Source organism: Zonotrichia leucophrys, chromosome 19, assembly GCF_028769735.1.
Source record: "Zonotrichia leucophrys gambelii isolate GWCS_2022_RI chromosome 19, RI_Zleu_2.0, whole genome shotgun sequence".
NCBI lineage: Eukaryota > Metazoa > Chordata > Aves > Passeriformes > Passerellidae > Zonotrichia > Zonotrichia leucophrys.
The window spans coordinates 9877664-9902419 of NC_088188.1; the positions used below are offsets into that span (position 1 = coordinate 9877664).

Here is a 24756-nt window from a genome sequence, read left to right on the forward strand (position 1 = left end):
CTCTGAGTGCTCAATTCCTGTGGTTCCAGGTGGGTGGAGGTGGGGGTAAGGTGGGGAAAGCTGGGCTGGGAAAGGACAGAGCCTTGAAAACCAGGCTCTGTGCTCCTCCAGGGATGGTTTGGGGATGTGGAGTTGCTGCCAGCCCAGCAGGGACTGTGAAGGGCCCAGCTCTGTCCATGGCACGGTCCCAGCCTGGCACTGCTCAGCATCAGGTGCCTGTTCTGCTCCCAGGAGCTGGGATAAGGGATGGCCACGAGCTGGAAATCCTGCCCTGAGGGCTGTGCCCAAGGGCACCACGCTTTGGGAAGGGGGTTGGATTTGGAGGGTGCAGCTTTGGGGGGCATTGTTAAATCCTACCCTTTTTTTACATCAATTCAATACCTACCCTTCTGCCTCTTCTCTTCCAATTAATCCATTTCCTCACACATTTCTAGCAATTATTTGAGCATCCTTGGCCCGGGGGAGGGGGATGACACCCCCTTCCTCACTCTGCTCACCCTCTGCTGTCTCCACACCCATTTCATCCCTCTCCTTGGGATCCATCTCCAAGCAATCCTTGCTTGGCTGCTGGGTCCCCTGCTCTACTCAACCTTCCTGTGGCTGCTGGATCCTGCTCCGCTTATCCCTCCCGTGCCTTTCCACGCTGGGGAACGAAACCCTCAAACCCCGCTCCCATCCAGAGCTGCGCCCCTCAAACCCTGCTCACGGAGGGCGTGTCCCCATGGGCGTGTCCCTTATGGGCGTGTCCCGGCGCCAGGGGCGTGTCCTGGGCGTGTCCCGGGGCGGGGCCGGCGGGCGGGCGGCGCTTTGTGCGCGGCGGCTGCGGCGGGGCCGGGCCGGGGCCATGGAGCGCTGGTCCGGCCGCGTCGCGCTGGTCACCGGCGCCTCCGTGGGCATCGGCGCGGCCGTGGCGAGGGCGCTGGTGCAGCACGGCATGAAGGTGGTGGGATGTGCCCGCAGCGTCGACAAGATCGAGGTACCGGCGGGGCGGGGGCCGCCTCCCCTCACGGGGCCGCCTCTCCCCTCATGAGGCCGCTCCCGGCCGGGCCGGGCGCTGACACCGCTCGGGGGATGCCCGGCCCCGGCTGCTCCTGCCCACCGAGCCGCTGGAGCGGGGGGAAGGGGCCCGAGCGAGGAGCGGGATCGGTTTTCGGGTTTGTTGTTTTGTTGGTTTTTTTTTTTTTTTTTGAGCCGCTTCTTATCGAGGTTAAAAATAGCATCTCTGTCCCCGGGAGCGGGATGGGGCTGCTCGGGAGGTTGGGCGCTCCTGGTGTGCAAACAGGTTCGGTCCTGCCAGGAGCATCCCCACAGCCCCCTCAGAAACCTGATGGCGCTGGCTCGGGGATAAAGATGCTCACAAGAAGTGTTTTCTCGGGATCCCTGTTGTGCGTGGGTCAGCTGTGCCTCGCAGGGGCTTATTTGCCATTTAGGAAGTTTCCTCTGAGGGGGGAAATAAGTTTTAGTCATCTTAAATATCGCCATCGTGGGTGTTTGGAGCTAAAGGGGACCTGTGCGATATCCAGGGCTGTGTTTCCATAGCCGGGGTGATAAGGGCTGTGCACAGCTGACTGTGCCGGGAATAAATGGTCCAAAATTCATGGAAACCAAGGCTTGGCATCGGTGGCGTTGCTAAGCGGGGTTGATAAAGAAATGCTCGGGAAAAGCCAAACTTTTGCCCTTTTTCATTGCGTATCTCGGAGGCTCTGCTCGCAGAGAGGAGAGAGCACCAATGTGACTGAGTGCACCGTCCTTTGGGATTTGCAGCGTTTTGGTGCTGCGGTTTGCAGGGAGGGCTGAGCTCTCCAAAGCCTTTCCCACCTGCAGCTGGTTGGATGTGCCTGGCAAAGGATGCTGCAGAGGATGTTGTCGCTTCCCATTCCCCTCCAGAAAGTTATTTCCAATATTGCCGTTTCCAGCAGCGCCCTTATCTTGGATGTTGTTCTGGACTCTTTTCATTTGGGAAAGAAATCAATGCAACTTGTGTTTTCCTTCGTTGCTCACGTGAGTTTCCTTCCTTTCCCAACCTTTCCTGGCCAAAACGCAGCGTGGGTTTAAAAACCAGCAGTGCTGTGAGGCTTTGTGTTTGGATTTGAATGTGCCCCAGGGCGATGACTCCTGTATTGATCATTGATTGATTGATTGATTGATTTGGTTTGCAGATTGGGGCTGCTCCCCGGTGTCCTGGGCTGTGTCACACACGTGTTCCCACAGCAGCTGATGTTTGTCCCCTCCCTGGGACCCGAGTGTGTCTGCAGGGCTGTCATTTGTTTTGCTGGGTGTCTGGACTGTGTTTTGCTCCGCTGCTATTCTGGGTTTATTTATTGTCGAGCTTGTTTCCCTAACGAGGAAGAAAATCCCAGGAGGGGAAGGTGCTGGAGCGTGGGGGGATCCAGGGTCACTGTGGGAACAGCTCTGTCACCTCCTGGCTGCCAGGGATGCTGTGGGAGCTTTGTGCCCAGCCCTGCTTCAGAGCAGGGCTGTGCATGGAGCTGTCCTCCAGGAGATTCACCTTGAGGCTTTTCCTTTAAAAAAATTAAAATATAATAGGAAAATATCCGGACTTGGAAGTGTCTGGGGATTTGATTAGGGGGGATTTGAGGGATGCTCAAAAAAAATTGAAATAAAATAGGAAAATATCCAGACTTGGAAGTGTTTGGGGATTTGATTAGAGGGGATTTGAAATAGGAAAATATCCAGACTTGGAAGTGTCTGGAGATTTGATTGGGGGGGGATTGAGGGATGCTGGAACACAGTGATGGAGGGAGGAGGGAAGGGGAATGTGAAGGAGCTGAGGGTTTGGTGATGCCAGAGCATCCCAGCCATGGCTAACAGAATTATGGAATCCCAGTGGTTTGGGTTGAAAGGAACCTTATAAACCATCCCATTGCAACCCCCATGGGCAGGGACACCTTCCACTATCCCAGGGGGCTCCAGGGAAGCTTGACATGGAAAGAGGGCAAGAGCAGGGTGTGAAACCTGAATACACAAAAACATCACATTTCATCAAAGTTCAGGAAGGCTGCCGGTTTTAAGGTGAAATGCTGGAACCCTTGTGTAAGGTGGTTTTGTAACCTCCAGCTAACTGAAAGAGCAGGTTGTCTGGTGGGGATTTAGCTGGGGCAATAAATGCTATGTCAAGATTTCTTAATCTCTTGGAAAATCAGATAAGGGCTTGAGGCAAGATAACGAAGGATTTGCAAAGTTGCGTGTTTGGCATTAAACCCCTGTCACAACTGCAGTGGTCTTTATTTGCCTTTTGAAATAAAAAATGTTAATGGCTCACAAAAAAGCCCCAAAAAACCCCAAACTGCAGAAGGATATTTTTTAATTTTTCCCTTCCAGTGGCTCCACTGTCCACATTTCCCTCCCTGCTGCAGCCTCTTCGTGTGGGTCATCCAACAGGAGCTCAGACAGTCAGACATCGAGGAATAAAATATAATTAAACTGGCTGTATTTTCCTTGTGCACGCCAGGAGGTAATTCAGGTTGAAGGCTCGTTTTAAATGCAGAGCCTGGAGGTACTAACAGCTGTCAAGGACTTCTTGGCGTGTGCTCAGGGAGCGTTTGCTGCTCTCCAGACACCGCCACGCGTTCCAAGGCAGCCGCTCTCACCGAGCAGCCAAGTGTTTTTATTTTTTAGCAGCTTGGAAGAGCAGGTTTTGGGGGGGAAAATGCTCCTTGGGTGCAGAGATCTGCTGAGATTTACAGCCACAGCCACTCTGCTGCTCCTCACTTCCCCCTGCTCGTGTTCTCCAGGAGTTTGTGTTTGGTGTCCGGCTCCTTGCAGCAGCACAAAAAAGGGGAGAATTTGCACATGCATGGGACAAAATGTTCCTGCCCTCCCGGCTGGCAAAGCCCTCTCTGGTCTTTTATTCAGTGAGATATGTGAGTTTTGTTCTGCAGGGTTTTTCCCCAGGTTGGGAGGGTTTTCCTGGCTCAGAGGGACTCTGCAGTTTTTCCCTTGCAGCACAGCAAGGCAGAGACAGGGAGCTGTTTCCAAGGGGTTTGCAGTGGTGCTGGTACTGTGCTTTCTTATAACGAAAATGGATTTATTTTCCATTTCCAGAGAATGGCAGAAGTGCTGGCAGGTGCTCCCCCTCCATGCATGGTGTCAGAGCCCTGATCTGCAGCGTGGCTGGGGCTGTCACTGGGGGGAGATGCTCCAGGTGGGACACTGCCCCTGCTCCAGCTCACTGGAAATCCTCCAGCAGCTCGGTTGCCTCGCTCTGCTGTGCCCAGGGATGCTGTGCTCCAAAAGAAATCCATTTTTCCCTGTCTTTGTTGGCGTGCCGAGAGCAGAGCCGTGCAGGAAGCAATAAATGTGACTTAAGATACAAGGTTTAACCAATTAATTCCAATGCATTTGTGACAGGTATTGATCAAAGGTAACATTTATAACCAGGGCCTGCTTTGTCAAGGTTAGATCTTGCTCAGGAGCAGCCTTTGATAAGCTGAGCAATTGATTGCAGCTTGGAGCAGCCCAGGCTCTGGGGAGGCTGTTGGGAGGAGGAAGAAGGAGCTGAGAATTCCTCGTGGGACCTGAGCATCCATTTTTGGGCTCTCTGGTCACTTCCAGGAATCCTCAGGTGCTCCTAGGAGGGTAATTAACAGCGTAATTAACAGCTGGTTGCTGAGTGTGGTGTTTAATTCCCTGCAGGCAGATCAGATGATGGTTTAGAGCTCACCTGGTTCCATTTTGGCGGTTTGTCTGTCCCTGGTGGGTCTGTCCCTCTGCCCAGCAGCTGGGATGGGTTTCCTGGGCTGTCCCCACAGGTTCCCCCCATCCTGGGCAGGATAATCCCGAGGCAGGGTGCCTGTGGAGTGTGAGTGACCTTCAGAGTCCCCTTGGCCCCTGGCAGGGGCTGTTCTGTGTTTGGGGACGGTGGGCTCAAGGCCTCTGAAGGGCTTTTATTGCCACTTGTCCCTGACCAGATCCTGTCTGATAAACAGCAGAGATCCCATCATTGCTGGGAACAAATACCTCTCTGTCCTCGTGGATTCCCTCAGCCTTGAAACTTTAAACCAGGCTGGATTCCTCTGTTTCTCCCCCAAAATGTGCTTTAAGAATGTGACTTTGCAGCAACCCACCCTCCTCTGCTGCTCTGCTGTTCCTGGGGTTTGCAATAGAGCAGCAATACCACGCTCAGAGCCCCAAAAGGAAATAATAACTGAGCTTTTCCTGGATTTTGGAGCTGGGATGGGGATGTGTGCTGTGTCAGGTGGCTGTGCCGTGCCTCAGTTTCCCTGTGTAAAACCTGGCAGCTGTGCAGGGGCAGAGCTGGACACAGAGGGGACTTTCTGGCTGGGTTTGGGTTTAAGGAGAGAGCCCAGGGCAGGGGGGTGTGAAAAGAGCTGTGAAGAAAACACAGTGGTGTTTTTCCTGGGCTGTATGAGCAGCCTCAGCTCTGCAGGAAGCAGTGGCTGTGCCCAGGTGCAGTTTTTCCCTCTCTCCCATGTCCTGTGGGCAGTGCCAGGGGGATGTCCTGGCTGGCAGCGATTCCTGGGGCGGCCCAGGTGGGTTTGTGGTGCCCTGGCTGTGTGAAGTGCTGGATTCCTGTCCCTGCCAGGCCCTGGGCTCAGCTGGGATTGGGCTGCAGGGGCTGCAGATGGGAGTGCCCGTGGCAGGGATGGGCTGCAGCCTCCTCCAAACCTGGGCTGCAATAAAATCCCGCACCTGCCACCTGAATTTGGGGGATCTGTTTTACTCGGGGTGGTGGGTACGTGCTGCTTTCCATGGACCCCTGAGCACGCCTGACATTGTCAGGGCATCACTGCTGCAAATTAGGCGGGGTTTGGTTGAATTAAATTTAATTTTTCCAGGTGGAAATGACACAGGGGGCAGGTGCCAGGACCTGGGGGTGTCAGGCAGGGGCTGGGGCTCAGCTCTGCCCCCTGAGCTGGGTGTCTGTGGGTTCCTTGGGGATCCCAGTCCTGACAGTGATCCCAGTCCTGACAGTGATCCCAGTCCCAGCAGGCTCTGTGGGGCTGGGTTTAGGGCAGGCTGGGTTTAGGGCAGGCTGGGTTTAGGGCAGGCTGGGTTTAGGGCAGGCTGGGTTTAGAACAGGCAGGCTGGGTTTAGGGCAAGCAGGCTGGGTTTGGGGCAGGCTGGGTTTGGGGCAGGCTGGGTTTAGGGCAGGCTGGGCTCAGAGGAAGGCAGGGATATTGCTCTAATGAGCTGTCACGGTGACAGCAGTGTCACCTCCGCCATGCCAGCCTGGAGCAAGGAGTGACAAACTCAAAGTGCCTTGACGTGAGTGAGGAGGGGCTGGGTGAGTGCCTGAAGGTGGCAGGGACCTCTGGGGCCTTTGGCTGTGTGTGACAATGGAAACTGAACACTGAGTGAGCTGAGGAAACATCTCTGGGATGCTGAACTGCTGGGGAAGTGAAGGGAGCAGAGGAGGCTTGGGAAGGAGCAGTGAGGTCTGGAGCAACCAGACCCAGCTTAGCAGGAGCCTGGCAGGAAATGTGGAATGATATTTATCCTTGGATCTTATGGGCCAAAAGGTACCCAGAGCTCAGAGTGTGATTCTCTCCATGTGACACAGCTCTGAATCCCACTCATGGGCACAGAGTGCTGTGGAAATAAATAAATAAACCAACAAACCTCACCCTGCTGCTTTATTCACCGTACCTCTCTATTATGCTGTTGTGCTGTTATTAAATCTTAATTAAAAGCAGCTTCAGACTTGCCAATCAGTGGAATGAGAGGGTTTGTAAGCCCCCAGTTGTCTCTCACAGCTGTGGTGCTGTTTGTTACAGTTTTTCCTCCTTCATTTCCTTCAGGTAGCAAAAGTGATTGGGGTGGTTTTGGTGCTTTTCCAGTTGGTTTCTTGGTGCAGGAGCTCAGTCAGTGGGACACAGGTTCCTGTGGTGAATGGCAGGTGAGATTAAAAATCACCCAATGGCTTCTCCTGGCTTCCATCTCTCTGAGCTAAACGTGTCTGAAGTTATTGGGAGGCTTTGCCAAATAAAGCCCTGCTTGACTCCTTCCTTCTTTTCCCCCCTCTTTAGAGCCCCTTAACACTTTATACCAATTATTTCTGTAAAACCGTTTCACCAGGAATGAATGTGGGTGCAGGGCATTGTGGATATGCACAAAGAGCATTAACCCTTTCAGGGGAGAGCTGGAGGTTTCTGAGCACAGCAAACCCATCCCATAAATGAGAGGCATCCTTTCAGACTGGCTGGCCATTTCCAGGCACCCAGAGATAATGCTGTGCTGCAGAGATGCTGGGAGTGTCCCAGGCTTTGGAGCAACCTGGGACAGTGCAAGGTGTGGAATTGAATGATCTTTAAGGTCCCTTCCAACCCAAACCATTCTTATTTCAGATTTCCATCTCCAGCTGCTGGACTTGCACTGCCCTCACCTGTATTGCAGTTGCATTACCTGGTCACTCTCAAATTGTTTATGAAATCTGGAAAATCAGCTTTTTTCCTCTTTGTTTTCTTTCCTCCTTGTGCATGTGGTGTGCTCAAAGTGGAGTGAGCATCACTTGAGTGACTTAATGGATGCTCTGAAAAAAACCCCTCCATGAGCTCCAGCTCAGAGCTGCTTTTCAAAAGTCTCTTGCAAACTTGCCTGCAGTTGATGTTTCTTTGAAGAGCCTGTGATGACTCTTTATCTGTAGATGGCTGGAGCACAATCCAGCCCTGCCTGGGTGTCAGCAGTGTTCAGCACTTGCTTTTCAAAGAGAATTTGTTAGCACAAGTGCAGCCTGAGAGATGAAAGGATCCATGTTGGAGGCAGCCAGACACCAGGCAGGGAAGGAAAGGTTTTGAGGGAGATTTGATTTCCCAGGTCAGTTGTGGCAGAGATGCTGAAAAGAGAAGTGAAAGGGCATTCTCGTGGTGCAGCTGGAGCAGAGGAGGGGCAGCCTCAGCCAGAATGCTCAGCTTGGAGGGGCCACAGTGGGGCTTGTGGTACATCCTCCCTGCTGCAGCAGGGTTATCCCAGAGCAAATCACTGCCCTTGTTCCCTCTGCTCCAACCTCCCTGCTGCAGCAGGCTCATCCCAGAGCAAATCACTGCCCTTGTTCCCTCTGCTCCAACCTCCCTGCTGCAGCAGGGTTATCCCAGAGCAAATCACTGCCCTTGTTCCCTCTGCTCCTTCACCTGGCTCTGCACTGAGCAGGGGAGGGTGGAAGTGGCAGCTGGACATGGACACAGAGCAGTGACACAGAGCCCTGTGTCCCCCTGGGCTCTCAGTGAGCTTGTCTGTCCTTCCCTGTCCATGCTGATGGGTCCCTGTCCATGCTGATGGGTCCCTGTTCCCTCCAGCTCTCCTGGCACGGCTCCTGCTCTGGGAGATTCCTCCCATCCCCCTGTGCTCGTGTTTCTCATTTTTGGACATCTTTGGCATTGCTTGATTCTCGCTCTCACAACAGTTCATGGTCCTTTTGCCCTCCTGTATCTTTGCAGGAACAAGGCCCCATCCCTGGAGCAGTTCAGAACCTTGCAGCAGCCCTTCCTGCTGCTGTGAATTTCCTGAATGCTGCTCTTGCAGGGATGCAGGCATTTCCCCTCCCCTCACTGTTTTTTCAAGCGTGTGCTACGATGGTGAAAATGAAAATATTCTCCCACTCCTACCAGCACATCACCAACAAGGTTCCCTGCATGGCAAGGTGCTGGCAGCCCAGGAGGGCACACAGAGGGGTGGGATTCAGTGCCAGGGCAGCTTTGTGCAGGCAGGGCACACAGAGGGGTGGATTCAGTGCCAGGGCAGCTTGGTGCAGGCAGGGCACAGAGAGGGGTGGATTCAGTGCCAGGGCAGCTTGGCTCAGGCAGGGCACAGAGAGGGGTGGATTCAGTGCCAGGGCAGCTTGGTGCAGGCAGGGCACACAGAGGGGTGGGATTCAGTGCCAGGGAAGCTTGGTGCAGGCAGGGCACACAGAGGGGTGGGATTCAGTGCCAGGGAAGCTTGGTGCAGGCAGGGCACAGAGAGGGGTGGGATTCAGTGCCAGGGCAGCTTGGTGCAGGCAGGGGCACACAGAGGGGTGGGATTCAATGCCAGGGCAGCTTTGTGCAGGCAGGGCACAGAGGGGTGGATTCAGTGCCAGGGCAGCTTGGTGCAGGCAGGGCACACAGAGGGATGGGATTCAGTGCCAGCAGCTTGTGCAGCAGGCACACAGAGGGATGGGATTCAGTGCCAGGGCAGCTTGGTTCAGGCAGGGCACAGAGGGGTGGATTCAGTGCCAGGGCAGCTTTGCTCAGGCAGGGCACACAGAGGGGTGGATTCAGTGCCAGGGCAGCTTGGTGCAGGCAGGGCACAGAGGGGTGGATTCAGTGCCAGGGCAGCTTGGTGCAGGCAGGGCACACAGAGGTGGGATTCAGTGCCAGGGCAGCTTGGTGCAGGCAGGGCACAGAGAGGGGTGGATTCAGTGCCAGGGCAGCTTGGTGCAGGCAGGGCACACAGAGGGGTGGATTCAGTGCCAGGCAGCTTGGTTCAAGGCCAGAGGTGGTTTAGGGGCCTTGTTCAGGCGGATGCTGTCTGGCTCTCGGGAGTGTGCGATCGATTCCAGCTCAGCTCAGCACGTCCCTGCCCTCCCTGCCTGTGCTGTGAGAGCAATAATGATCATTCTTGTGTTCTGCAGGGCCTCCCCTGAGCTGGGAGCCAGGCAGGAGAGCAGCTCCCCCACCACAGCTCAGCCCTGGGCTGGTTCTGCCTTGTGGTCCCTGAAAGCTGCTGGGGTTTGGGGAAGGTAAAGCAGCAAAGCTGCAGCTGCCTGCTCAGGGCTTTGGTCCAGCTCTGTGGTTGGCTCAGCTACTGGGAAAGGCTGAAAATGATTTAGCAGACAGCCCCAGGGTGCTTCATTTACCAAACAGCCCCAGGGTGCTTCGAGTGAACGTGTTTGGGGTGCAGGGAGGGCTGGGGAGGAGCTGCCTCCATGTGCCATCGCTTCCAGGAGATTCCTGCACTGGCCCTCACTCCTCCCTTTGTAAAAAGCTGGGAATTGCAGTGCCAGGAGTGCAGGAGGAGCTGGCAGCAGGGGGGAGCTGTCTGTGGTGGCAGGGGCAGGGCTGTGCTGCACACACTGAGATGTCACCGTCGGTGACACCGCCACGGCCCCGTGTCCCCGTGGTTTGGTGGGCATTTGGAGCCAGAATCCATCTCCCCTCAGGAGCCAGACATCATGTGGCTCCTGCCTGGCGCTGGGAGCTGTCACTGTCACTGCTGTGACACATCGGGGAGGAGATGCTGCTTCTCATTAGTGTCAGGGGTAAAGGGCACCCTCGGAGCTGTGCTGGCAGCTGGCAGCAGCTCCTGGCCCTGCCTTGGCTGGGTGTCACCCAGCCTGACAAAAGCTCGGGGTATTTGGAGTCATCCTTGGCCATGGCTAACGAGGAATTGTCCTTTGCCAGTGTGGCAGGCTGGCAGCCTGGTGCCAGGGCAGCACTGATTTGTGGTTTTGAGTTGTATTTTGTGTGTGCTGCTCACCTTGAGCGGGAGCAGCCCAGCACTGAGCCTGTCCTCAGCTCCAGAAGTGACAGGCTGGAGCTCTCAGCTTCTCCTGGATGTTGAGATCTCCTTTTTCTTAATTAGCATCACACTGATCCTTCCCCAGTGCAGCTTTGCAGGCTGTGATAGCCCTGAGGTGTGGTGTTCAGGAAGTGGCTGGAAAAGCTGCTCTGTGGGGAGAGGGGGCTGATGGCTCTTTCCATCCTTCTTTCTGGCTGTTTTCCCCCTTCCTGCTGGCTGTTTTTAATCCTTCCTGCTGACTATTTTTCCCCCTTCTCTGCTGGCTGTTTTTCCCTTTCCTTCTGGCTGTTTCCATCCTTCCTGCTGACTGTTTTTCCCCTTCCTGCTTGCTGTTTTTCCTGATGACTGTTTTCCCCTTCTGATGGCTGTTTTTCCCCTCTATGCTGGCTGTTTTTTCCCCATCCTTCTGGCTGTTTTTCCCCTCTCTGCTGGCTGTTTTTCCCCATCCTTCTGGCTGTATTTCCCCCCTCCTGATGGCTGTTTCTCCCCTTTCCTTCTGGCTGTTTTCCCCCTTCCTTCTGGCTGTTTCAATCCTTCCTGCTGACTGTTTTTCCCCTTCCTGCTGGCTGTATTTTCCCCTTTCTGCTGGCTGTTTCTCCTGATGACTGTTTTCCCCTCTCTGCTGGCTGTTTTTCCCCTTCCTCCTGGCTGTTTCCCCCTTCCGCTGTCTATTTTTCCCCTCTCTGCTGGCTGTTTTCCCCCCATCCTTCTGGCTGTTTTCCCCCCATCCTGCTGTCTATTTTTCCCCTTTCCTTCTGGCTGTTTTTCCCCATCCTTCTGGCTGTTTTTCCCCATCCTTCTGGCTGTTTCATCCCGCTGCCCCATCCTGCTGTCTATTTTTCCCCTTTCCTTCTGGCTGTTTCTCCCCTTTCCTTCTGGCTGTTTCCCCCCCCATCCTTCTGGCTGTTTTCCCCCCATCCTGCTGTCTATTTTTCCCCCTTCCTTCTGGCTGTTTCAATCCTTCCTGCTGACTGTTTTTCCCCTTCCTGCTGGCTGTATTTTCCCCTTTCTGCTGGCTGTTTCTCCTGATGACTGTTTTCCCCTCTCTGCTGGCTGTTTTTCCCCTTCCTCCTGGCTGTTTCCCCCTTCCCGCTGTCTATTTTTCCCCTCTCTGCTGGCTGTTTTCCCCCCATCCTTCTGGCTGTTTTTCCCCTTTCCTTCTGGCTGTTTTTCCCCATCCTTCTGGCTGTTTTCCCCCCATCCTGCTGGCTGTTTCTCCCCTTTCCTTCTGGCTGTATTTCCCCTCTCTGCTGGCTGTTTTTCCCCATCCTTCTGGCTGTATTTCCCCTCTCCTGATGGCTGTTTCTCCCCTCCTGATGGCTGTTTCTCCCCTTTCCTTCTGGCTGTTTTTCCCCATCCTTCTGGCTGTTTTTCCCCATCCTTCTGGCTGTATTTCCCCCCTCCTGATGGCTGTTTCTCCCCTTTCCTGCTGGCTGTATTTTCCCCTCTCTTCTGGCTGTATTTCCCCCCTCCTGATGGCTGTTTCCCCCCTGCCTCTGTCTCCCCAGAAGCTGGCAGCTGAGTGCCAGAGCGCTGGCTACCCGGGCACGCTGATCCCCTACAAGTGTGACCTGTCCAACGAGGAGGAGATCCTGTCCATGTTCTCTGCCATCAGGACCCTGCACCAGGGGGTGGACGTGTGCATCAACAACGCGGGCCTGGCGCGGCCCGAGCCGCTGCTCTCGGGGAGGACGGAGGGCTGGAGGACCATGATCGATGTGAGTATTCCCGGGCCATTTGTGTCTCTCCTGGCCACCCTGTCCTCATTGCAGAGCTGAGGGTTTGCTCCCCAGCCTGCTCTGACACAGCCCAGTTGTGCTGCTCGGGGGGTGGATCCTGCCCTGCTGAGCCCTCACCTTGGAGGATGGAAACACAGCAGCATTTTTCCTTCAGCTCGCTGGCTTTCTAAAGGATGAAGAGCCTCCCTTTTTCCTCTTTTTTTCCTCTTTTTTTTTCCCCTCCTTTTTTTTCCTCTTTTTTTCCTCTTTTTTTCCTCTTTTTTTCCTCTTTTTTTCCTCTTTTTTTCCTTCATTTTTTCCTCATTTTTCCTCTTTTTTCCTCTTTTTTCCATCTTTTTTCCTCCTTTTTTCCTCTTTTTTCCCTCTTTATTTCCTCTCTTTTTTTCTCTTTTTTTCTCTTTTTTCCTTTTTTTCCTCTTTTTCCCTCTTTATTTCCTCTTTTTCCTCTCTTTTTCCTCTTTTTTTCCTCTTTTCCCTCTCTTTTTTCCCTCTCTTTTTTCCCTCTTTTTTCCCTCTTTTTTCCCTCTTTTTTCCCTCTTTTTCACCCTTTTCCCCCCTTTTTTTCTCTTTCTTTCCTCTTTCTTTCCTCTTTCTTTTCCTCCATTTTTCCTCCATTTTTCCTCCATTTTTCCTCTGTTTTTCCTTCTTCTTTTTTTCTTTTTTCTTTTTTTCCTCCAATAAAACAGGAAATGGAATGCCAGGCGCTGGGGTTTGCAGCTAATCCTGTTACTTGTGGCAGTGGTTCGTAGAAATGGGCAGATTCTTTTTGGCTTAAAAAGCTGTAATGCTTTTTGTCTTTACAGCTTCATTTTCTGCCCATAATCTGGTTAGGGCTGGATGTGAATGGGAGCGTTTCATGTGCTGAAATGGGAGCTGTGCACATGGCCCATCCCATTTACAACTTCTCCTGGGCACCTTCTGTGACTTCACCATTTTTGTCATTTTGTGGGGGCCCTTTCTCTGCACACAGCAGTGGGAACCACAGCTGTGGGACCTGGGGATGGTTTGGGTGTCCCTGCAGTGTCTCTGGCCAGGGAGGTGCTGGATTTTGGTGTGATTTCCCCTCCTGTGCCACCTTCCCTTGTGTGTCCGGTTTTCGGCTGTTTGGAGGGCCTGGAAAGGCCCGGGGTGGCCTTGGGGCAGCCGCGTATCAAAGGACGAGAAGAGGCTTCAGTTCTTTTCTCGGTCTCGGTGTTTATTAATTGTTTATCTAAAAGATTTTCTCTCGGCCCGACAGAGCTCTGCTCAGCAGCCAGCCATGAGCACACTGTGCTGCCCTCCGGGCGGTCACCTATCTTTATACCCAAAGTTACGTGTACAATATTTATCATTTTTCCCCAATACCTTTCACCCTTATTGACCAGTGCACTTTTAGTAATGACCAATCCCAAAGTGCCACCATCACCACAGAAGATGGAGGAGAAGAAGAAGAAGAAGAAGGACAGGACACGCCCCAATTCCTCCATCTTACTTCTCTAAACCCCCCTGTACAGAAATCCTAAACCCTGTGTCTCACCCTCTAATTAACCAATCCCTTCACCATTCACCCCGGTGAAACCCTCCTGTCCTCATACAGGTGTCGTCTCCTGTGTAGGATCAAAGTCCAGCCACCAGACACTTCTGGAACATTCCAGGACTCCCGAGCCCCCCAAGGGTGCTCTCGGTGGCACCTCAGTCCTGAGGTGCTGAGATCCCACACTTGTGCACAGAAACGTTTTCCTCGCAGGAACAGGAGTGGAACCCATGGCTGGCAGCAGCCCCTGTGCGTCTCCAGCAGCTCTGGGAGCCTGTCCTGCTGAAGGGGAGGAGATGTCTGAGGAGCTCTTTGAAGGCTCAGGGCCTCAGCAGTGGAGTCAGCTGGGAGCTGTCAGCTCCCCTGGCTGCTCTGTGTAAAAGAGAAGCACTCTGAGACTTCAGGCTCCTGCTGCCAGGCCAAGAGCTGCCATATCCTGCCTAATTAAGTTCTTGTTAGGATTTTGGCCAGCCTGCTGGCTGCTGTGGCTGCAGCCAAGGCCAGCTGAGCCCAGCTTTGTGTGCCCAGAGAGGCTTTTGTGGGCTCCCAGCCCGGGTCACTGCACAGCCACATCTCCCGGCCCCGTTGCCATGGAGGCTTTAAAGAAAATGAAGTGAAGTGGAGCTGAGCTGAGCTGAGCTGAGCTGAGCTGCTGTCCAGCAGGGCACTGCCAGGCCCTGGGGGTCACCTGGGCCTTGGAAATTCCTTGTCCTGCTCCCTGGGGCTGGGTGGGGTGTGAGTCCCTCAGGGATGCTGCATGTCCTTTGTTTTTATCAGCTGGGCAGCTTGGGGGGACCTGTGGCTTTTCCCAGCTCCCCCAATCCATATTCCCTTCCCTTGCTCAGCTGGAAGTGCTCCCATTATCTCCCTTCCACTATTTTTAAGAGAGAAAGATTTTGGAGTGGGATTGTCCTGTCTGGGACACTGCAGTGTTGGTGTTCACAGTGGCTCAGAGTTTGGGGTCCCCCTGTTGTGGGGGCTGCTTTGGGGTGGGATGGGGGGAAGGAGAGGCAGGGGGGTGACCCCACAAGGGCAGTGTCAGGAAAGCACTGGGGGATGTTTTATCCCCAGGGATGGCTGTGGGGCTGTCCCTGCTCTCTCTGCCTGGCACAGATGCTGCTGCAGCAGCCTGGGCCAGCCCAGCAGACGTTTCCCTCTCCCCCTCCTCCAGCAGCTGCTGCCTTGGCTCCTCATTTCTGTGCTCATGGAACAGCCCTGCAGCATAAAGGCAGAGCCCTGGGATGCTCCAGAGCCCAGAGCCTCACCCAGCCTGGCCTGGGCAGCCTGACAAGGCTGGGCTTTGCTTTCCATGCTGCTGCTCAGGCTGGGGACAGCTCTGTGCAGTTTTCCCTTTGGTTCTGTGCCCCTGCTTTGTGGCTGCATGGCAGTGTCCCATGGCAGTGTCCCCCCTGGCAGTGTCCCCTGGCACTGTCCCTGTCTGCAGGCGCCTGGGCAGGGCTGGGGGGCTCTGCAGGGCCATCCTGTCCCCTGGCCCTCACAGGGAGGGCTGCCAGCACCTTCCACTGGGCTTTGCAGGCAGCAGGGAGCTGCGAGATGCTGTTGGACAATTCCAGGGCACCTCTGGGCTGCAGGATGGGAAAAGTTCCCCAACAGCCATCAACCCATCCATTTAGGAGGCATTAGGGCCTTTAATGAAAGGCTTTTTTTCCTCTTTTTTTTTTTTCCTTTTTGGTAAATTGATTTTTGCTTCCATGCATTTTTTATGAGCTTTGAGGCTCCTTCCTTCCAGATTCCACTCTCAGTATCCTCCTCCTTGCTGTCCATCTAACAGTGAAAACCACATTATAATTTACTTATTCCTCCTCTTTTCTAATGTTCTGGGCCTTCATTGTCTGGTGTTTATTCCCAGGGTGGGAGCTGCTTCTCTGCAGGCAGTTTGGAATGAGGGATGTGCTGGTTTACAGAGCCCTGCCAAGATGTGCTGTGGGTGCAGGAGGGGAGGTGTCACCTCAGGCAGGTTCTGAGCCCATCCTCCCCCATGTTCTGCCTGCTTTCTGAGGCTGGAGCAAAGTCCTGATGAGCAGGAGGAGCTGCTGTGCACACTCTGAGCCTCTGGGGCTGCAGCAGCTCCTTCACTTCTCACCCACTGACCTTTCCAGCCAGGAATTCAAGCTGAACTTCCCATTTTCCCTGCTCAGGGCACATCCCCTGACTCCTCTAGACACAGCATGGGTTTGATTCTTGGCATTGTTCACTGACAAGCCAGGCTCTGTTCTTCTTGCTTTTCCCAGCCATCTGTGCAGGGATATGTCTGCTGTGAGCTGTGCTTCCCTGTGTGCTCTGGGGCAGGGGCACCCCTTTGGAAGCCTTGGGAGAGGCTGATTCTGGGAAAGGGAAACGCTGAGCCCTTCTAGGAACAGGATCCTGTGTGTTCTCTGACCTGGCAGCTGGGGCTGGTTAATGTGGCACCGTGGTGGCTGTCACAGAGCTGCTGCTCACACTCAGGTGTGCTGGGCACCCTTGGGTGGCACCTCTGAGCCTGTTCGCCCTAAAATAGGGACGAGGCAGAAAAATGTCTGAAATGTGTCTGTGGGTATTTGTAACAACAGCCTCGGGGTCACACACACTTGCTCATTTTCCTCCTCAGTGCCTGCTGCACCTTTTGAAATGGGATTTCACCCCAAACCCAGTCTGTGCTGGTGGGAAAAGGCCATCCCAGCTCAGCTGCCTTCCAGCCACTTGTTTTGTTGCACCGTGGGGTTTTATCACAGGGCTCTGGACTTTCCCATGTGCTGTTGATTGGGATCTGGCTCTGCCAGGAGCTGTCAGAATGTTGTAACCTTGCCCAGGCCGCTCTGTGAGTCACTTTGGGGTGATGTTACCCTCTAGTGGCCTTTGGAGAGGGATCTGGGAGTGGCTGCTCCAAGGAGGAGCTGCCTGCTGGGCTGGGGGAGGCAGGATTTGTTTGTCATGGGGGGTTTTACACCAGCAGGTGCCCAGATCCATATCCCAGAGCCCAGGGTCAGCTGCAGGGTGACTCCTGCTCTCGCTGAGCACCCTGTGTGAAATCCCTGCTGTGGAATCCCCAATCCTGCCCGTGCCCTGCCTGCTCCGGGCTCCACCCCAGTGCTGAGGGGCCCTTGTGTCTCCTCTCTGCTCCTTTTCCTCCTGGCACGGCCCAGGTGGATTCCCAGGTTAAAGATTTATCTCTGCAGCCCAGGTGTGATGGTGAGGAGCCAGCAGTGCCTCTGCCTGGCCAAAGTGCACTGGGCTGGGGGTGGTGGCTCCTGGTGCCGCCTGGGCACTCCCAGGGGCACATCAAAGCCCTGCTTATCTCTGCTTATCTCTAAGACAAACCCCCCAGGGATGGCCTGGCAGTGAGTGGGGAATAAGGACCGGACAAAAGCAGTGACAAAGATCTGACCCTGCTGCTCTTTGTGCTGCTCAGTAATTGCATCTCCCAGCTCCATCCCTCTCCTGCCTGTCCTTTTGTCCCAGCAAGTCACAGCTATTCTGCCCCATTCTTGTTCTTTTTTTCCCCAGGCATGATCCCCAGCCCTCTCCCATCTCCCTCCCTCACTGTTCCTGCTGCTCCACCTGCCTTCTGATTCATCAGAAAATCACTTCTTCCTGGAGATTGCAGTGTGTTCTGACCCTTCTGGGCTGCTCATTTAGCTGGCCAAGTGACATGTTCTTACACAGGACCTGCCAGGGGATGGTCACATCCTTTCTGGAGGCCTTCAGCACAACCCCTTCCAAATCTGAGCCCCCTGAGCAATGAGCACTGCTGCTGGGATTGCTGCTCATCAGGGCTGCAGCCCCTCTGGGCCCTTTGGATTCCAGCTGGGACAATTTCCTCATCTTTATCTCCCAGCAGCTTTGGCTCAGTGTTTATGGTCAGGACAGGCTGGAATGCTGTGCATTAATGCTTGGGGAGTGACAGGGCCGAGTTTAACCAAACCAGGGCAGTGCTGGTGCACAGAGCAGAGCCTGGAATGCTCTGGGTCCTGCAGGGCTGGGGAATCGCCAGTTTGGGCTGGGGCAATGTCAGCAGGCAGGGACAGGGACAGGGACAGGGACAGGGACAGGTCGGTGGCTCCCACAGCCCCAGGCTGAGTTGCCCACTCAGGGGTTCCCTGTGGCACAAACTGAGCTTTGCTTCCCGTGCCTGGGAGCTCTTCTGGAGCCTCCTGTGAGCTGCTGGCGCTGTGACAGGCAGGAGCTGGGGATTTCCTCGTTAACGAGCTGGCCTAATTACCTGCTGTGAGTGCCCTGCCAGCTGCCCAGAGTGCTCAGTCAATCACCTCGGGCTCCAGCCTGCAGTGCTGCTCTGGGGAGGGCTGTGCTCTCCTTCCTTGGGCTTTACCCTCACCCCTGTCCCTAAAACAACCAAATCCATTCATTTCTGCTCCCTCTGGGTGTCTGTGCACCCCTGCCCCTGTGGCTGCAGCCCCCAGCTCAGCTGTGGGGTGTGAGGATGAGCCATTCCCTCTTTGGGTTTTCCTGGGATTTGCCTGGGGACGAGACTGGAGCTGATATCCTGGATTTTGGGCACACAGGGGGTGCCAGGCAGGGCTGCTGGCCTTCATTTCTTATTTTCTCCCCCTCAGGTCAATGTGATGGCCGTGAGCATCTGCACCCGGGAGGCCTATCAGTCCATGAAGGAGAGAAACATCGACGATGGGCACATCATTAACATTAACAGGTGAACAAAGGGGGCTGTGGGGCCAGCCTGGGGCCCTTCCTGCTCCTCCCTGCAGCACAGAGAGGAATTAAACACCGGCTGGGGTCAGCCTTGGGCTTTCTCCTCCTTACAGGAAGGGTTTCAGCACTGGAGCTTCAGGCTTGCTGTGGTGCTGGTGGGGATTCCTGAGGATTGTGGGGGTTGATGCTTCAGACTTAATCTTTGCTGGTCTAAAGGGAGGAAGACCAAACCAGGGAGAAAGGGATGCCCCAAACCAGGGAGATAAGGATGCCCCAAATGAGGGAGATAAGGATACTCTAAATGAGGGAGGAAAGGATACCCCAAACCAGGGAGAAAAGAATGCCCCAAACAAGGGAGATGAGGATGCCTCAAACCAGGGAGAAAAGGACATCCCAAACCAGAGAGAAAAGGATCCCCCAGAGGAGGGAGAAAGGGATACCCCAAACCAGGGAGAAAAGAGTATCCCAAACCAGAGAGAAAAGGATGCCCCAAACTAGGGAGATAAGGATGCTCCAAACCAGGGGGAAAAGGGTGATACCAACCCCTGCTGATGGGGCAGGGCTGGCGTTTGGTTTCTGGAGCTGCTCAGGGAGGTTTGGCTGTGCCTGTCCCCCGCTGCAGCCCCATGCCAGCCCCCAGTGGGTTCATTGTGGTGCCCTGAGTGCCCTGGGGTCCCTGCCAGCTGCCAGCAGCGTGCCCTGTGCTCTGTCCCCAGCATGAACGGGCACAGCGTGGTGCCCCAGTCCGTGGTGCATTTCTACAGTGCCACCAAGTACGCGGTGACAGCGCTGACCGAGGGGCTGCGGCAGGAGCTGCGCGAGGCCAGGACCCACATCCGAGCCACGGTGAGTGCCAGGGCCCTGGGCTGTGAAAATGGGGCTCAGCACCCTGGGGATGGTCAGGAAATCCTCTGGGGAACTGTCCCAGACTCACATCTGAGCCACGGTGAGTGCCAGGGCCCTGGGCTGTGAAAATGGGGCTCAGCACCCTGGGAATGGTCAGGAAATCCTGTGGGGAACTGTCCCAGACCCACATCCGAGCCACGGTGAGAGCCAGGGCCCTGGGGTGTGAAAATGGGGCTCAGCACCCTGGGGATGGTCAGGAAATCCTCTGGGGAACTGTCCCAGACTCACATCTGAGCCACGGTGAGAGCCAGGGCCCTGGGGTGTGAAAATGGGGCTCAGCACCCTGGGAATGGTCAGGAAATCCTCTGGGGAACTGTCAGAAGTGGGGCAGGTGGGGGCACAGAATGTCTGGGAAGGGATTTTTGGGCTGCACAGAGTGGGAGGTTGCTTGTTGGAGGGGTCACATCAATAGAAGGAGGCACTGAGCTGGGCTGTTGGTGCTCAGTCAGAGCTTTTCCATGTTTTTCTTTGCTTCTCTGTCTCTCTGGGCTGTGAGGAGGGAAGTGCCCACCAGAGGTACCTGCCACAGCAATCAGTAAGGTCTGCTCACTTCTACTGGTCCCTTAAAATGGGTGGGAAAGCAGAATAACAGAAAAATGAATTATTTTTTTCTTAATTCTTTTACTGAAGGGGAATTACAAATCCTATTAGGATGTGCTCTGCTTTTTTCCAGTGTATATCTCCAGGACTGGTGGAAACAGGATTTGCTTTTAAACTCCATGATAATGACCCTGAGAGAGCTGCTGCCACCTACGAGAGCATTCGGGTAGGAGCTGGGGGAGTGGGAGCAGAGGGAAGTGGCTCTGGTTATAATTGAGCATTTCTCCTGGCTGATGGTTCCAGGGAGTGCTCAGTGCTCTCCAATCTCAGCCCTCAAACCTCACATTTTCCACTGGTATTTACACACTGTGTAGGTTTTCATTTGGGTTCAGTTTCCAGCTCCTTCCATTTTTCCTTTTATTTTGATGCTTCTGTAAATCAGTGTCAGCCAGCTTTGCCATTCTGCAGGCTGTGACTTCTTCATTGCAGAGGAGATGGGACAAGCAGAGGTGCCACAAGGAGAAGTGTTCTGCAGGTGGCAGGGGATTTCCTGTGGGAATTCCTGACGAGGATGGCAGAATCCCTGTGCCAGCAGTGAGATAATCCACAGCAGATTATCAGCACCAGGCACATCCTTTGTTACATTTCCAATGCACTGGGTATTTCCTGCTTGCTTGTCCCTCCTGGCCATGCCCCAGTGACACTGTCAGACCTCATCAGGGATGGGCAGGAGAGGAGGGATCTCCTGGGGAGCTCTGGGGGTGCCCTCTGACCCAGAGCCCCTCTGCTGTCATTGCAGTGTCTCAAGGCTGAAGACATGGCCAACGCTGTCATCTATGTCCTCAGTGCCCCCCCTCATGTCCAGGTAGGCTGGGGCTGGGGCTGGGGCTGGGGAGGGGCTCAGGGCTGCCCTGGCCTGGCTGATCTGCTGCTGGGTCAGCTGGGAGCTTAGGGAGCCTGTGCTGGGGATTAGCAGGGATCACGTTTGTTTACACTTCCAGCTCTGGGACGGCACTGCTGGGGCTCTGGGACTGCTGGGGCTCTGGCACTGCTCAGGGTGTGGGATGGCACTGCTGGGGCTCTGGGATTGCTCAGGGTGTGGGATGGCACTGCTGGGGCTCTGGGATTGCTCAGGGTGTGGGATTGCTCAGGGATGGCACTGCTGGGGCTCTGGGATTGCTCAGGGTGTGGGATGGCACTGCTGGGGCTCTGGGATTGCTCAGGGTGTGGGATTGCTCAGCTCATCAGGCTCAGCCCTGGTCACAGCCTGCTGCAGCAGAGAAGTGCCCAGTGCAGGGCTCCAGCACAGGATTCCAGTGCAGGATCCCAGGATTCCAGTGCAGGATTCCAGTGCATGATCCCAGGTTGGGATTGTGCGATTCAGGCAGCCGGTCAGTGCGCAGCAGAATGCATGCAGTCACACAGATTCAGTGCAGGTCCGGATCAGTGCAGATCCAGTGCAGGATTCCCAGATTCCAGTGCAGGATTCCAGACAGGTCATCAGCCCAGGATTCCAGTGCAGGATCCCAGTGCAGGATCCCAGGATTCCAGTGCAGGATTCCTGTTCCATGCCACGCTGCTCTCTTGCAGATTGGGGATATACAGATGAGGCCCACGGAGCAGATCTCGTAGCAGGGCAGGAGGATGAGGAGGATGAGGAGCACCATGAGCAGCACCGTGCCCACTCCACCTGGAGCCCTCTGGCAGCCCAGGCTTCCCTCAGCTGGCTGGCAGCGTTTTAATCAAGTACCAAGGATCATGTCTGAAGAATTGTTTTTCTCTCCCTCTCTCTGAGCTGGTGCTGGTGCTGAGCCAGTTTGAAAAAAAAAAGAAAGAACCACAAACTCCTAGTGGGTCTCTTTCTCCCCCACTCCTTTGTGGAACTGCTTGAGAGTAAAAATGTGTTTGAGAATAATGCAGGGAAGTGGTTTGTGGAAGATGGTTTGTCTCCAGGCTGGTTTATTCTTCATTTTGCTTTCTTTTCAAGGTTTGTTTGATCTTAGTTGCTGATGCTGTGTGTGGACCTAGGTGAAGTGGCACAAGATGTTTGCCAGCTTCAGCGTGCTTAGGGTTTGAGATTTTCAGTGGACATGATACATGAATCCATCTAATACTCTGAGTTTATTTTCATCAGGTTGATTACTGATGGTGGTGATGCATGTGATATTTTCCATTTCTTTTGTACTCCACTGCCCCAACCCCAGTGTACAACCTCCCCCAGCCCTCCTTTCCCCTTCACATGGCTCATGCCTGCCAAGTTTGAGGAAGTATAAATGTGTGTGCTTGATATTTCTCTTTTTTTCTAGGTAGGTAAATAGTTGGAGGAAAAGCACCTGTCCCTGTGCAGGTTAGGATGATAATCTAAGTGGCATAGTTACAGTAAGAGTGAGTTGTTTGGTATTTTTAATAAAAACTAAACGTGTGCTGTCTTGTGACCACCTCTATCCTTGGTATCATCTCCCAGCACTCTCGATGTTCTGTGTGTGATATTTGCATGCATTGACACTTTTCTGCAAACGTGGATTGCTCTGGTGCTGTTGAAATGCTGGTGCTGAGGAGCTGGAAATGGTGGAAGTTTATTTTTATGTAGAGACACAAACTCAGAGAGAGAGAGAGAGAGAGATCGAATGGAACAAGCCCTGCTGAAGGTGTCTGGAATGAGGAGGGATTTGCAGATTTTCAGGGGCATTTTGGCCACAGCAAGCAGCAGGAGAAGGGTCTGGCTGAGATCCTGTGCTGGTGCAGCCCCAGTGTCTGGCTCTGGGTTTATCTGAGTTGAGGAAGAGGAGAACTGGCCCCAAAGCAGAGCTGGAGCTGTCTGGAGACCCTCTGCAGGGAGGTCTGTGTGTGCCCAGCTCTGCAGGGAGCTCCTGGGCATGTTGCCTTAAGATTGCAGACCCTGTCCAGCTCCTGCTGGGCTCCAGGAGGTCAGGGATGGTCAGAGCAGAGGACAGAGAGCTGGGAGATTGGGGTTGGATTGTTTGGCTTACAGCAGGAGAGCCCTGGGAGTTCATCTGTGTCAGCCCTGCACAGGGGAGAGCAGAGCTGGGCCCAGGACACGAGTTCTGCTCCCTGTACAGCCTTGGGCAAGTCACTTTACCTCTCTGCCTCAGTTTCCCCGTCTGGAAATGGGGATGATGACACTCACCTACCTCACAGGGGTGTTGTGAGGACTCACAAGCTTTTGTAAAGCACTTTGACAGGCGCTGTGTAAGTGCTGAGTGTTGATATTGAAGTATTGTTATGAATTAAACCTTGTGATACCTAGAATTCCTTGTGCCAAAGGTGAGCAGCTGGAGAAGGATACAAGGAGAAAACTGGCAAAATGTTCCTTTCATGATGGCAAAAACAAAAGGCAATTTGCCCCCTTTTTTCCCCCTTTATTAACACATGGTTTGTTCTGTCCATTCACCAGTTTTTACTGACAAGTGCACCTGGATTTGGCTTTTTAATTTCTGGTGAGTGAAATCCCTGCACTGCCCTGCTCCAGGATGCCAAGGTGGTGCCTTTGTGTGCATTCCCAGCAGGTGCCCTATGTGCCATCTTTAGGAGAAGGTGGTTGAGCTACTAAAGAGGCCAAAAAAACCCAGAAAAAATAGAGAAATTAGGAACTTCTGAGCAGGGATGTGGGCAGCAGTGGTGAAACATGGAATGGTGGCAGCAGCTGTGTGCAAAGTTCACAGAGGTTGCAATGTGTGGCTGAGGAGGGCCTTCACATCTCCCTGTGCTGTAAAAGGAGGATTTGGAGAGAATTGCTGAAGATGCAGAACCCTGACAAAGGGTTTGTCCAGGTAGTTGCTCCTTGCAAATACAACCTGGCAGCCCTGCAAGTTGTTTTTTCTTTTTCCCCCGAGAACATTTGTAATCTCTGAAGTCACCTCGAGGTGACGTGCAGTATATTTTTCCATTTGAAGTGTGGTTTTAGGGGATCATCCCTGCTGCCTGCTAACCTCCCCCATAGGAGGGCTCCTCGGGTGGCCTTGGTGGCACCTCCTGCCACCTCCCTGGGATGAGATGGACCCCACCCCGAGGCAGTGACACCCCTCAAACGCCAGGATCAGTGACCTGTGTAATTTATCAGTAGGTTTCTATTGTGAACTGTAAAATAAAGAATAAAAAGAGAGGCACACTGTGGCTCGTCTGTGGCGTGTTTTGTTCTTTTTGTGCTAAACCTGAACAGCCTTTTTGCTGTTCACACCCAAAGTTTTGTTTGGGGAACGACCCAAACAGAATCCTTCCCTTTGGGGTCTTTATGGGGAAAAACAGAGTTTATTTCCAGAGCTGGACAGCATCCAGTTGTGTTGGGGTGACCTGTGTGGGTCTGGGGTGACCTGTGGGGTCTGGCTGGGGACAGCTCTGGGATGCTCCGTTCCTGGGCTGTTGCCAGTGCCCGGGGGTCTGTCTGGGGTCTCTGGGATTCCCTATTCCTTGTACCCGGGGTCTGTCTGGGGTCTCTGGGATTCCCTATTCCTTGTACCCGGGATGTCTCCGGGGTCTTTGGGATTCCCCCTTCCCGGGGTCTCTCCGGGAGCTCTGGGATGCTCCGTTCCCGGTACCCAGGGTCACTGGGGTTCCCCGTTCCCGGGGCTCTGGGATGCTCCATTCCCGGGCTGTTCCCGGTACCCGGGGTCACTGGGGTTCCCCGTTCCCGGGGCTCTGGGATGCTCCATTCCCGGGCTGTTCCCGGTACCCGGGGTCACTGGGGTTCCCCGTTCCCGGTACCCGGGGTCACTGGGGTTCCCCGTTCCCGGGGCTCTGGGATGCTCCGCTCCCGGTACCCGGGGTCACTGGGGTTCCCCGTTCCCGGTACCCAGGGTCACTGGGGTTCCCCGTTCCCGGGGCTCTGGGATGCTCCGCTCCCGGTATTCCCGCCGGCCGCCAGAGGGCGCTGCCGGCCGGGGCGTGCCGGCGCCGCCG

The 24756-nt window shown here is 54.4% G+C and overlaps 1 protein-coding gene across 1 annotated transcript; it reads left to right on the forward strand.

Annotated features, from left to right (window-relative positions):
* The first annotated feature begins 806 nt into the window (after nucleotides 1–806).
* Nucleotides 807–23973, forward strand: DHRS11 (dehydrogenase/reductase 11). The gene is made up of 7 exons (XM_064729432.1): nucleotides 807–976; nucleotides 11985–12194; nucleotides 18300–18394; nucleotides 19110–19239; nucleotides 19973–20065; nucleotides 20639–20704; nucleotides 21430–23973. Exons 1-7 carry the CDS (start codon nucleotides 845–847, stop codon nucleotides 21469–21471), a joined length of 768 nt encoding a protein of 255 aa, XP_064585502.1. The 5' UTR covers nucleotides 807–844; the 3' UTR covers nucleotides 21472–23973.
* The last annotated feature ends 783 nt before the right edge of the window (nucleotides 23974–24756 follow it).